This window comes from Prinia subflava, chromosome Z (assembly GCF_021018805.1).
Source record: "Prinia subflava isolate CZ2003 ecotype Zambia chromosome Z, Cam_Psub_1.2, whole genome shotgun sequence".
NCBI classification, from domain to species: Eukaryota; Metazoa; Chordata; class Aves; order Passeriformes; family Cisticolidae; genus Prinia; species Prinia subflava.
In genome coordinates, this window is record NC_086283.1 from 10,239,531 (window position 1) to 10,252,640 (window position 13,110).

At 45.2% G+C, this 13,110-nt stretch overlaps 1 protein-coding gene across 2 annotated transcripts; it reads left to right on the forward strand.

Annotated features, from left to right (window-relative positions):
• Positions 1 to 4,702: 4,702 nt before the first annotated feature.
• Positions 4,703 to 9,575, forward strand: LOC134564099 (alcohol dehydrogenase 1-like). 2 transcript variants are annotated; one of them, XM_063422731.1, is made up of 9 exons: positions 4,703 to 4,714; positions 6,644 to 6,745; positions 7,196 to 7,337; positions 7,433 to 7,520; positions 7,621 to 7,840; positions 7,980 to 8,240; positions 8,544 to 8,679; positions 8,998 to 9,136; positions 9,551 to 9,575. In XM_063422731.1, the coding sequence occupies exons 1-9, from the start codon at positions 4,703 to 4,705 to the stop codon at positions 9,573 to 9,575; spliced, it is 1,125 nt and encodes a 374-aa protein (XP_063278801.1). The 2 variants fall into 2 exon arrangements, with proteins under 2 accessions (XP_063278801.1, XP_063278800.1); XM_063422730.1 differs by lacking the exon at positions 4,703 to 4,714 and adding an exon at positions 5,715 to 5,732.
• The last annotated feature ends 3,535 nt before the right edge of the window (positions 9,576 to 13,110 follow it).

Consider the following 13,110-nt stretch of genomic DNA (forward strand, 5'->3'; position numbering starts at 1 on the left):
AAATCTCCAGTGGTCGATTCTCCCCGTATGGGCCACCAAAAAATGTTTGTCTTGGTTTAGGACAAATTAGGGAAAAATCTCCACAACTTCCTCCCCCACCACTGGGTTCGGGAGGAATTTCCTCAGAGGAAAAGTGGAAAAAACTTGTTTATTAAGAAACAAAAAAAAAAACCACTCCCCAACACAAGAAAAACAGTCTGAGATGACAACAAATGTTTTCACCAGTCCAAGAGAGGGTGAGCAGTCTCTGCTGAGGAGGATGCCAAAGCTTCTCTCAGGTGCAGATTCTGGGGGGGGTCCCTTGACGTTCCCGAATCAGGGCCCGAAGCAGGTCCGATGTCTTCAGGGAAGGGGAGGAAGGAAAGAAGGGGAAAAACAAAAGCAGAAAAATGGCAAAAAGCAAGCAAAAAAAAGCAGAAAGCAAGAGAGCAAAGCCAGCAAAGCAAGCCTAAGCTAGCAGCAAGCAAGCCAAAAGCAAGCAGCCAGGGGAGGGGCTCAGCTATAGACAAAACAAACTGAGAACATGGGAACAGAAACACGCGATTTGGGATACAAAGCATGGAAATGTCCTGTCACCCCAGGACAGAGGGTTCCCCTGTTTTTGTTTTTAACAGGTGCTATGCAAAGGAACATAAGGAAAGGTGAATCCGGGGCTCCAGAAATAAAAGGAGAAGGAATTCCACCCCCAGGAGACCAGAAAGTGAAGAAATACCTCAGTAGCAAATGGCAGAAGAAATATCCATTCACTGCTCTGAACCTGGATGCCCCTGCAATCCATATATCCATTTCAAATGCAATTATTGTCTTGAAATTTGGGTGGTGCACTGCAAGTGGGGGTGGAGACCGCTGGGGTTATGCCGCAAGTGTTCTGAGGAAGAACAGATTTTGACCATGCGATTCTTAGACTGTGCTACACGCTTGGGATTGATAAAACCAGATTCTCCCGGGTGGTATTCAAAAAAAAAAAGGGGTTAAAGGGAAAATTGGATGTAAAGGCCCAAGTGTTAGCCACTGAGTGCCGTCGAACTAATATAGTGCCGTGTGTGGCAAAGCCGGTAAAACTATCTCGGTGGGGAGCTTTTAAAAGGAGATATGCCGTCTGAACCACCCCGAGGGTCTGAGCAGAGAGCCCCTGCTGTCATGAAGAAACTTCCCCGTTGTTCGGTTGTAACCGACAGACGCTGGGCCAGACAGAGGGACGCTTCTGCGGATCACTTTAGGGAGTGTGAACCAGGCTGTGCACTCGGTGAAGGGCCAGCCCTGTGACATGTGGCTCCTCCAAAAGTTACCCCTGTTAAGACACAAGTAACTGGCTGGCACTCAGACACTCAGGGACATGGGAATTGAAAAGATCAGAGGAAAAAGCATGAAAGGTAAACATAGTTCAGGAATCGCTGGTCAGGTGTTTCTCCTAGGAACAGGGAACAACAAAGAAAAAGAGCCTTTTTTGGCTCTGGAAAAGTTTGAAGTAGATTTAAAGAAAAATCTACAGGTGGGGACAATGCAAACACAAATTAAATAGTTAATAAAAGAAAAAAGTAGGGGAATTGTTATAAACGTGGAATGGTTAATTCATGTTCTTATGATAAATTAGAAATTTATAAAATTGTATAAAGTGATATCAGGTAAAAGTTTATGTTTTAAGAGATTTTGCAGCAGATGGTGAAACTGACCACCCTGAAACAGCAGGCGCCTCCATTCAGGAAAGAGCAAAAGATTTTTCTGGGAGAGCTTGCAGCCTTCTCAAGCACCGGGAGGGGACCTCTGGAGATAAGCTGGCACCAGCAACTCACACCTTGGCTGTCGCCTTCACAGACCATCAAGTGACATCATCTATATCTCGATCATTTATCAACCATAAGGATCCATAGAAATTGGACATTAACATTTGAACGGAGAGAGGAACTCTTTTCTGCTTGGTTGGGGAAACTCCTGAATTTGTATAGTTAGTCGGGAAACAATGGGAAATACGGGGAAATATTGCCGGGGGCGGAATAAAGTGTATAAAAACCAAGCCCCGAACCGGGCTAATTCGTGAACCATTGGGGGAGATAGCAGGCTGCCAGACCCTGTATCTCACGGTTCACCCTTGGCATTTCCCGGGAAAACTATGTCAAGTATCTCCACTGTTGGTGGGTTATCGAAATTCTGTGATTTGATTTATTATTAATAAACCAAATTATTATTTCAAATTGGAATATCTGATTGGCATTTATAACAAAGGTGGATCCGGAGCGAGATGGGTCCTCTTGGGTGGTGGAACTATGAACAATACGGCTATTAGGAACAATATGGATCTCACCTCACTATCTGGGGAACACCTCTCCATTCACAATTCCGAGAAACTGAATTAATATTCCTTTTCCCTTGGAAGACCCATTCAATGGACGGGAATAGCAGAGAGAAACTCCTGTGAATATGAAGGAAAAGACGGAGGACAAAGAAGATGTGAGAAATACTCTGCCCCCAGCTAAATAAACCGTATATAAGGAAACCCCGAACAGACTGGATTTGTGAACAGGGGAGTTACAGTGCGCTAGAGGCCGTAACTATGGTTCAACCAATGCCGATCCTGGGACTCGACACTGAATTTCCGATTGCTGGCTTGTCCTAAATTTTGTTTTGTTAATTCTTGCTAATTAACAAAAGTATTTATTAATTTGGAATTGACTAACATTTATAACACTCTATTAGAGATATGTAATGCTGAGTCATTAATAAAGGCACTAATATCGGGCTCTGACTTTTACCTAAAGGTTATTGAAGCCTGCTGCAGGCAGCAGAAAAGATAAGATTTGTACTTAGCCCTCATAAGTGCATTTCAGCATCTGTTCCACAGAGATTTCTGTCATATAGTCTTCCATCTTTCCAACTCTTTGATACAGGCAGCAAACAAACAGAACACAAAGCGAGAGACAGAAAACGGACTACCAAGATGAAGACACCTTGAGATCTGTGTCTGTGTATACTAACATTTGACCTCACAGATCAGCTATTAAAACTTACAAAATAAATTAATATATACAGCAAGTCGGGATAGCACATACTGTAGAACGTAGATACACAGGATCTGCCATTAAAAAGTTAATCATTAAATCCATGCCTGCTGACATACAAGTTTGATCTTATTTTCCCTCTATTACCTGGATAAGAAGAAAACAACAACAACCTCCTGAAATGTACACCAAAAGCTGCATAGCAACAGGATCTCAGTATCAACTCCCTGCAATAATTAAATACATTTCAAATGTTTTGCAGAGGTGCCAGCTCCCCATGGCACTTAACAACCACAAGCAGGGCAGACAGCAATTCTCAAACCTATGTTGTCTTCACATCAGTGGTGGGTTTGCAAGTTTGGGGGACTAGAGTATGACATGGATGTTTTTAGGAAAAAACAGTACACATTTGAAAGATCTTTTTACAACCATTGTGTAGGGTATACGCTCAACAGCAGATAGTAGACATGTCTTAAGAGCCATGAAATGCCAGCAGAAGTAGCACATTTATGTCCTTATGTGTGAGATGAAATTATAAGCCATATGCATGGAATGCCATCTAGGAACAGGTGAATGATTTCGCTCTCTGTTACAGGACTTCTTAAATTTGTTGGTTTCAACTTCAAACACTGCCAACCATATGAGACATCAGCCATACAGTGTTTGTCCACTGGAATTGCTTTCCAGCTCTTGTGCAATGCAGAAAACAGAACAGGAATCAAAGCCAAGTAATCTATGTCCCTGGGGTTCTGTAATGTGGGTCTGTCTGAATAGCCTACAGAGTCATTTTGGTTTTGGCTGAGCACTTAAGTCAGCCCACTTTCAGGCAGAAGTGAGGATTGCAAGGCACGGGAAAGTACATGAAAATCCTGGAGAAGAGCCGTATTTTTTCTCCACAATATCTGGTGTGTGACCGACGGGCCAGTGAGACCCAGCTAGCTGAAAACTTCAGCCCTGATGCCAGAAGTACTGCTTCTGGAATGCAGAAGTCCGGGAGACAGCGCAGAACAGGCTGTCTCTGTGGTGGTGGTCTTTGTAGTGACAAGGCTTGGAACGAGCAATTAGAGAAGGCTTGCTCAGATGTTTATTCTTCCAGATGGCACAGGAGAGAGAGCAAGGGCAGGGTCCCGCACTTGACCTCTAACCAGGGGGCAGAAAGCGTGGTAGATAAGCGATTGGCTCAGGTCAATACAGGGCATGGTCAGGAGAGAGGGACAAAGGGACCGAGGAGGGGAAAACCTGGGGTAAACCCCAAGATAAACCAGACACCAGGGGTGGGGGCGTAACAGGAGCAAACCACAACTTAACAACCTGAACAAAACGCCATTACTACACCTGTGGGTGACCTGATAGGATAACAGGATCAGATATTAGGAAGAAATTCTTAACTGTGAGAGTGCTGTAACATTGGAACAGGTTGAGGAGAAGTTGCCGATGCCCCATCCCTGGCAGCGTTCGAGGCCACTGCAGTGTGGCTACGAGCAATTTTGTCTAGTCAGAGGTGTTCCTGCCCATGGCAGGGGGTTGGAACAACATGATCTTTGAGGTCTTTTCTAACCCAAGACATTTGGTGATTAGGTGAAGGACATGTGAATCAACTGTAGAGCTGAGTGTGCCAAGCTTGAGTCTACAGAGTAATGCCCTCCTGATTCATGAATGCTACATCTCTTTTTTCTGATCACATCTAATCCTTTTTGCTAATCTAAATGTCAACAGGTGTCTTTTGATTAAAAAAAAAAATTATATATATATATATGTATGTATAATCTTTCTCAATAGCCAAAGAGTTAACTTCTCCTCATTGTAGTATTCTAAATGGCTAGTGATCCAAAAAGGGGGTTTATGTCATTAGTGGCAATCTTCTAGGAAATTATCCCATTCCTTAGGTTTGCAAAAGGGTCCTCTCAGCCACATGGAAAGAAGATTCCTTTCTAACTGTGGGGATTATATCACACTCTGGGTGCTCATCTTAGACTGGTCCTCCAACAAGCTCTAGCTCATCCAATCCCTGCAATAAATCACCTTGTCAAATGTCTCAGCAGAAAACAGCTCTGGGGGAACCGGAAAAGCCTGGGTGGTGTGAACCCACTTATAAACCTCGCTACACCGAAGTGAACCAAATGTGTCCTTGGGGAAAAAAAATCCTCTTCTGACACATTCTGCCCTTACTGCTCTGGTGTAAATAGCAGCAATAACAATGACAGTAAAGCTTCAACCCAGAAGGACATGTGTCTTTGTCCACTACACCACAATTTCACAGACATTTTGTTGTTTTAATTTTTAATTTTTAATCCTTTTGTAAATACTGTGGTGTGAATGGCCAATAGGTCAAATGCTCCAATCTCGCAAAAAGAGGACTCCAAGGAAGTCCCAGCAGTGCTGCAGATCTCCTCCCTCCACACCTCCCAGAAAAAAACGGAAGAAATAAACCAATCTTTCTGAGCTCTGTGAACATTTAGGGTGGGGAGGGCAAGGAATGACCCAAGGGCAGTCACTGATAAAAGCCTCCCCGCAGGACTTCTGCCCCCATCCACCTCCCTGCCGCTATCCAGCTCCTCCCCTCAGCACTCCCTGAGCTCCCCAGCATCCAGCATCGGACACACATTAACCAGCGCTCTCCAGCGACTCCTGCTCCACGCCTGGGGGTTCTGCAACACGCCGAGGCAGCAGCTTCCCTCCTGCCTGCGACAGCGACAGACTCAGCTCTCCTAAGACCACATGGCCACTGCGGGAAAAGTAAGCCCATCGCACTTCCCATCCTTCTTCCCGAGGTGCCCTGCTCTTGGCAAATCCACTGCAAAAACCTCAGCCTGCACACCACTCTGCGTGCCCTCTTTCCTCTGACCTCACTCCCCCACCTCTCCCAAACACCTGTGAATTTCACCAGATGCTGCTTTCGGACAACTGCACGTGTCCATACCTGCATTAGGTAGTGCATTCCCCCTCTGTCCTGCCCGGCTGCTCAGGAGACAAAATATGGAATTGTGCTGCTCCAAAAAGCTCCCTCCTGGTCAATCTCACTCTGTGCTTCTGCTCTGGCAGCAAACGTAGCTCTTCAGTGGAGCCCTCTTCAGCAACTCATCTCCTGCACTCAGCCTGGTCCATGGTAATACCCTTTTCAAGCTGCATACTCCATTTTGCTGATGCCAAACTGCTTTGAGTTGATCAGGGAATGGTTTGAGCCATGTCACACACGGATCAAACCTTGGTAAGGGAAAGAATTATACAGTTGCCTATCAGACTGAGGCAATTCCATAATCCCTCTCACTCATCTTCACCTTCAGTGTGTGACACAGCTGACGTCAAAGCCCTCCATAGGCATTTCCACTAGGTGGGGTCCACAGTCCCCATGTCAGCACAGTCTGGCCAGTAACACACAGAGAATACTATGAAAAATCCACCAAAGCCATCAAAACCAAATAATTTTCCAAGGCTATACCTGATACTCTTTGGGTGACAAACCACAAACGCAGCTTCCTCAGACCTTAAACTAGGCCAGTATTTATTGGACGTCACTTGGTTTCAGGTGCAGCTGAGCATCACCAAGTCTGACCACCTCGAGTTCAGGTGATTGCAGGATGACCTCCCCCAGCCGTGTGTTAAAGGCAAATGTTCCCATGCAATGTAATCCTCTCGGTTGATTCCAGGTTATCAAGTGCCGAGCTGCTGTTGCCTGGGCCCCGGGCAAACCGCTCTCTATTGAGGAGGTGGAAGTTGCACCTCCAAAGGCTGGGGAAGTCCGGATCAAGGTAAAAATACATTTCAATAACTTTTTCTCCCTTCCTTGTGGGAATTGCTCTTCTTGTGGTTATACCTTCAGTATAACTCAGGGATCTGTGTCCTCCAAGACGCTTTAATTGTCCAGAGCTGCCTTGGCACAAATGCACCATATGCCAGGGGCTCCTTTTCAGACTAATCATTGCCTAAGCTGGCACATGGGAATTCCTGGCTCCAGCCCTTGCTCTGCTGGACAGGGCCCTGGTAGGGACCTCCCTTCCACATCCACCTCCAGCTCAGTGCAGAGGAAAGCCACAAGGAGCATTCAGAGTGAGCAGAAGGAGAAAGCTCAGCATGGGCTCAGTGTGCTGCCATGGAGTGCCAGCATAGACTGAGGGGGCACCATAACACCCCTGAGAAAATTGCTTCCACAAACTGAGTAAGACAGATGCCAGGACACCTACTTTTTCCTCCCCAAATAGCTTGTGGCCATAGGCATCTGTCGCACAGACGAACACCTTCTGCAAGGCTGCTTTCCCAAAGCAGAATTCCCAATTATCCCTGGCCATGAAGGAGCTGGAATTGTGGAAAGCGTTGGAGAAGGAGTGACCTCTATGAAACCAGGTAACTGACACACGCACAAACAAATGACCAGGAATCAGCTCTCACAGAGGCAGCATCCTTAGAGCCACCCAACATGGGATATTGTTTTCTTCCAGGTGACAAAGTCATCCCACTTTGCCATCCTCAGTGTGGGGAATGCAGCTTCTGCAAGAATCCTGAATCCAACTTCTGCCAGAAGTCCCAGTGAGTTTTCTTTGCCTTCCCTACACCTACATGGGGTTGACTTTATGACAAATCTGACAGCCTTAGTCAATCAAATACAAATGTTTCTACAACCCCACAGCTTCTCTGAACTACAAAACCTGCTGCCGGACAAGTCCAGCCGCTTCTCTTGCAAAGGGAAGCAGATCCACCACTTCCTGTGGGTCAGCACCTTTGCAGAATACACTGTGGTCCCAGAGTATGCCGTTGCCAAGATAGACGCTGCGGCACCTCTGGACAAAGTCTGCGTGTTTGGCTGTGGGTTTTCCACAGGCTATGGAGCTGCCATCAACACAGCCAAGGTTGGTATTTAGGCATGTTAAGCACCCCACAGCCACCCTCACAACCTCATCAATCCCATGCAAAACAAACCTCCCCCTCTTCCTGCTCCTCCTGCTCCTCCTCTTCCCACTGGAGACTCACAGGGTCCCACTTGTGCAGGTAAAACCAGGCTCCACCTGTGCCATCTTCGGCCTCGGAGGAGTTGGCCTCTCTGCTGTCATGGGCTGCAAGGCAGCTGGAGCTTCCCGCATCATTGCCGTGGACATCAACAAGGACAAGTTTGCCAAGGCCAAGGAGATGGGAGCCACCGACTGCATCAACCCTCGAGACTTCAAGAAGCCCATCCAGGAGGTGCTCACTGAGATGACCGGGCAGGGCGTGGACTACTCCTTTGAGGCCATCGGCCACGCGGACACCATGGTAGGTGGCACTTCAGCACCTGTCCTCCCTGCCAGATCATCACAGGCTCCTCTCCGGACAAAATTCATCCCCATGCAAAGCTCCTCGCCTGCTGCCTCCACTGCTGGATGCAGAAAGGCAGGCTGCTGCCTTGGGGATAAAACAGCAAACAAATCTTAAAAGAGACCATAAGCTCCCACATCTGCTCCACAAGGGGGGATGCGTGTTTCCAGATTACCAGGGAGGACCAGAAGATGGCACTAAATCAGCACTTCCCTGAACAACTCATCAGCGCTTTCTCTAATTCTCCTGCCTTCCCATCAGATTGCTGCCTTGGCTTCCTGCAACATGAGCACTGGCGTCTGCATAATGATTGGGGAACTGGATTCTGGTTCAGAGATTTCCATCGATCCCACGCTTCTGCTCACTGGCCGTACCTGGAAGGGAACTGTGCTCGGAGGTAGTAGACTTAAGAATACAGTCTAAATATTTCAGCTTTCCCTTTCATGGTAGTTGACAATTCATAGTAACAGAGGGTTTTCAAGCAGAAGACAACTAAAGAGGAGCACTGCATTGCCTGTACTGAACATTAGCATCACACATGCAAATAAACCCTCACCTGCTTCACACAGTAACCCACTCATCCTAAAGAGCAGAAAATCTCTCACTGGGGTTTGGCACCAGCACTGGTTACTCTGTTCTTAACCTCACAGTAACACCACCTGACCAAAACAGCCTTTCTCCTATTATTCATGCAGATGCTTTCTCCTGTTTCTAGGCTGGAAGATGAGAGAATGTGTCCCCAAATTAGTTTCCAGCTATTTGGAGAAGAAATTCAATTCAGATTTGCTGATCACGCACACGCTGCCATTCGCCAAACTGAACGAGGGACTTGAGTTGCTACACGCAGGAAAAAGGTGAGAGCTTGACCAGCAGGAGTGAAGATCAGCAAACCTCAACACCTCCTCCTAAAACTCAAACTGGCAGAGCATGCAACACTGGCTTCCCAAAGAGCACCTGAGCTTTCTGAGCAAGCAGGGCCTCACAGCTGGGTGGTGGCAAGACCTGCCCTAGCCCAGAGGGAAGAGCCCACGTTCAGCACAGGGAACCCTCCTGCTCATGGTTCAGCTCAGCACAGATCCTGTGGCCTTGTCCTCTGAGGGGTTCCCCTCAGCAGGGATTTGAAGGTTGTCCCACTGTTGCACGCCTCATGCAGCTCAGTCAGGAAGAGGCTGGATGACACAGAAGTGGCCAGTCCCCAGGCACACCTGCCTGTCCCACTGCCTTCTCCTGAGCTGCAGCAAACCCTCCCTTCCCTTCCACTTTTTCAGTATCCGCACTGTCCTGCTCTTCTGAAGGACACAGCCAAGGAAGCCGAGTGGAGGCACCAGTGCAGCAGATCCTCTCCTGGCCTGGTCCTTCTCAAGCAGCATCTCCTTTTGGGGCACAAGGAGAAGAGAATGAGGAACTCACCAGTCCTGCTGTCACTGCTGCTCCTGCTGTGCCTGGACAAGATCCAGGAGGATGTCTCTCCCAAGAATATGCTTTTACTAATAAAGGGTTTCTTTCAAACTTGTCCCATGCAGTGCATTCAATTAAAAGTGTTTCCAGAGGACAGAAGAAGCTCCCCCTTACACTGAAGGCCTTTCCCCCACACTCTTAGTCTCAGCAGTGAGAAATGACCTTTGCCCCTCCTTTTTGCTGCCTCCTACCTTCATCTGCTTCAGTGAGCTGGGGCCTCTCCTCTCTGCCCCTATCTCTGCTGGATGAATGCTGCAGCTTCCAGCAAAGCCCAGCAGGGGAACCACCCCTGCTGCTGGTGAAGCATATAGAGCAATATATAACTTTAGTATATACTGCTTTATATAAAGCAATAGATAACTTTCGTATTATGATGTAACATTCATACAGCATCTGTGGATGTGGTTTCATTTTGGCAATTGCTCTTGTATGTTTAATATATTTTCCATTCCAAGTCCCACAGTGTATCACAGTACAACTCTGAAAAATCTTCCCCAAAGAACAGGCTTGTCACTCCAAAATGCGGTCAGTCTGCTAAATGGATCGTTCTTTCAGTGCTGAACATTGGACCCATAACACTACCATGTCTTTTGACCTTTTTATGCAACATTTATCACATCCCATAGCCCTTTGAACCTCTGGAAACCCCTTAGCACAATCATCAATTACAAAAAATATCAAAAACACACAAATGAGTTATCAAGGGTAAACAAATCCCATCCTGTTCACCAATTTTTAATAACTTTTGCACATATGACTCTGCCATGACATAAAAGTTAGCTATGATTCTCCCCATTACGTTTTAAACATAAGACAGTAAGAGTGGCAGTAATGAGTTAACACCAATATAATTCAGTAAATGTTGGTTAATTGAGTTCTAGCACTTCCCTACTGAGAAAACTCCAAGATATTCCTTCCAATAAACGCTTCCCTAATATTGCACATGCTCCTGCACAGTCTTTATTTTATACAAGTGACAAGTCTCAAAAATATAATCAATTTGCCAAGTATCTTTCTAACAAACATAAACACATACAAATCTGTGCAGGATTGGGACAAAAGATACTTTTTGGAAAAAATCTAAACCTAGATGAAAAAAAAAGTTTGATCACTATGAAAAACCTCTGCCCAGAGTAAATTGTAACTTGCACTTAACCAATTATTTTGAACTGTTGCTACGTGAAAAATCGTGTAAGTCCTTCTCAGTACTGAGATCTCTACTTCAGGAGGGCCACCTGGTGGTCACCTGTCCCTGCTGCCCGGGCATGCTGCCTTGGATCTCAGAGAACCTCCTGCCCCTTTGACAACAATCACTAACTGAGCAGGACTTCAAATTTCAGCAGATAATTAGAGTCCTCCTCAAATTCGGCTTGATTCCTAAAATATCACTTGTTTCACAGCTGGCCAAATAATTATATTTGAAAGCAAAGACATTTATATGAACCAGAAGAAAATGCTGCCAAGTGCAAAGAAGATGACAGCACAACTCTTTCCCACTTTCATCTTTCAAATTTCCCTTGCATAGTTAAATATTAACGCATTAAAACCAGCACATATTATATCAGCTTTTTGTGTTGTATTTGGTTTTCAATTAATGCAGATACCTGAGAATATTTAATTGCAAAGCTCCTCAAATTACTGATTTCCATATCTAAAATACTAAACATCTTTCAGCATCCCAGCTTCACGTGTCTCTACAAAACTGTCATGGTCACTTTCATACTTACTTTGAGTACATCAGATTTGTTCTGAAAAGTTATTTTACTCTAGTATACTTTAGAATTATACCAGGATTAATTAGTAAAATTATGCCTAAATTATTCATTTGGAACCAACCATTTCTTGAATTACCAGATAATATTTAGATTTATGTTTACAAACCCAGAATATTTCTGTTACCCAGGAATTATCCAAAGAAATACCAACCGTCTTTGAGCATTTTTGGACATAGTCTCAAGCTGCATCTGGGAAAATTTAGGTTAGACATTAGGAGGAATTCCTGCACAGAAGGAGTGATTAAACATTGGAGTGGATTCCCCAGGGAAGTGACGGAGTCACTCAACAAAACACTCGATGTGGCACTCAGTGCCATGGTCTCCTTAACGTGGTGGTCAGTCAAAGGTTGGACTCAATGATCTCAGATATCTTTTCCGACTTAAATGACTCCATGATTCTAAATGAAAACAATTCTGATTTTTAAAATGTTTCCATTTTTTAACCAGCTGTACTTATACTTTATAAAAAATAATTGATGCTGACTTGAGGAAAGACAAGAATTTCTAGGGTTGGTTGTTTGGGGGTTTTTTTATGCTGCACAAGTATTATCCTCCAGTACTTCACAGCAACATGTAGAAAACTTAAATCAGAATTCAAAAGGATGGTTTTGAGAGCAATGCCTCACAAAAAGAGAGTTACACTCAAGCACCCACTGTTGGAACTAGTGTTGGAACTGGTTATCCCAGCTCCAACAGGGTTACTCTAATGAAATATTTCTATCAAAACTATCAGTTTTATTTGGAAAATTTATAATATTAGTAGAAGGAAAATTACCTGTGGGTCAATCTAGGACCATATCTGTTTGGGGAAAACAAACTAGGCAATGTTTGTGTTAATGCATTTCAGTTTTACCTCTGGGTAGATTTTTCAGTCTGCTCCAGCCTCCCTGTGCCTTGTCAACCTGTTTACCAGTGTGTGAGGCTGCAGCCAGCAGTTCCAGTGCCAAAGAACCAGCTCATCCTTTTGACAGAGGCACACAGCCAGCTTCTGCCTCTGGCACTCAGACGGTCCCAGGATGGGCATCCTGGCAGATCACTTGCATCTTCATTCAGCCATACACTGCCTGCCAAGCTTGCAACTGATTTCTTGCCCCACAACATCTTCTTGTGCTTCAAAGTTAAACTAAGGTACAGAAAAATCCTTACTAAAAAATTAATGCCTCTAGGGTAGGCGTAATAATACCGTTTTTTTAAAAAAGGAAAAAAATGTAATACAGACCCCTAGTTGTTTTGGACTTTTCTCCCCACTTGGCACACAAAACAGACCACATCCACCAAACAAGAACATGATTGCCAGGTCTCCCTCCCACATGCTCAAAGTGCTTTCAAGCCCTCCTCTTTTCCCAGCCCAAACTGATGCTCCTGATTAACATGTAATACCTGATAGAACAAGACCAAAACCAAACTAATGTAAAATCCAGAGCAGTAGTGGAAGTCCTCACCTATGGAAGGAACTTACAAAGTTACCTACATAAATCTGAAACATGTGACAAAGCCTAGATAGTTCAGTCAAGAGCATAGAGTGGTAACTTGATTTGCTTGCATGGTGCTGAGAACAGAAAGAAAGTTGCAAAACCACTTAGAGTGTCCAAGGG

What these genes read in the sequence shown, in the direction of transcription:
- LOC134564099 (XM_063422730.1), top strand. An exon ending in AGTGACCTCTATGAAACCAG is followed by an intron (nt 7,338 to 7,432) that starts GTAACTGACACA and finishes GTTTTCTTCCAG; the next exon opens with GTGACAAAGTCATCCCACTT. An exon ending in AACTTCTGCCAGAAGTCCCA is followed by an intron (nt 7,521 to 7,620) that starts GTGAGTTTTCTT and finishes ACAACCCCACAG; the next exon opens with CTTCTCTGAACTACAAAACC.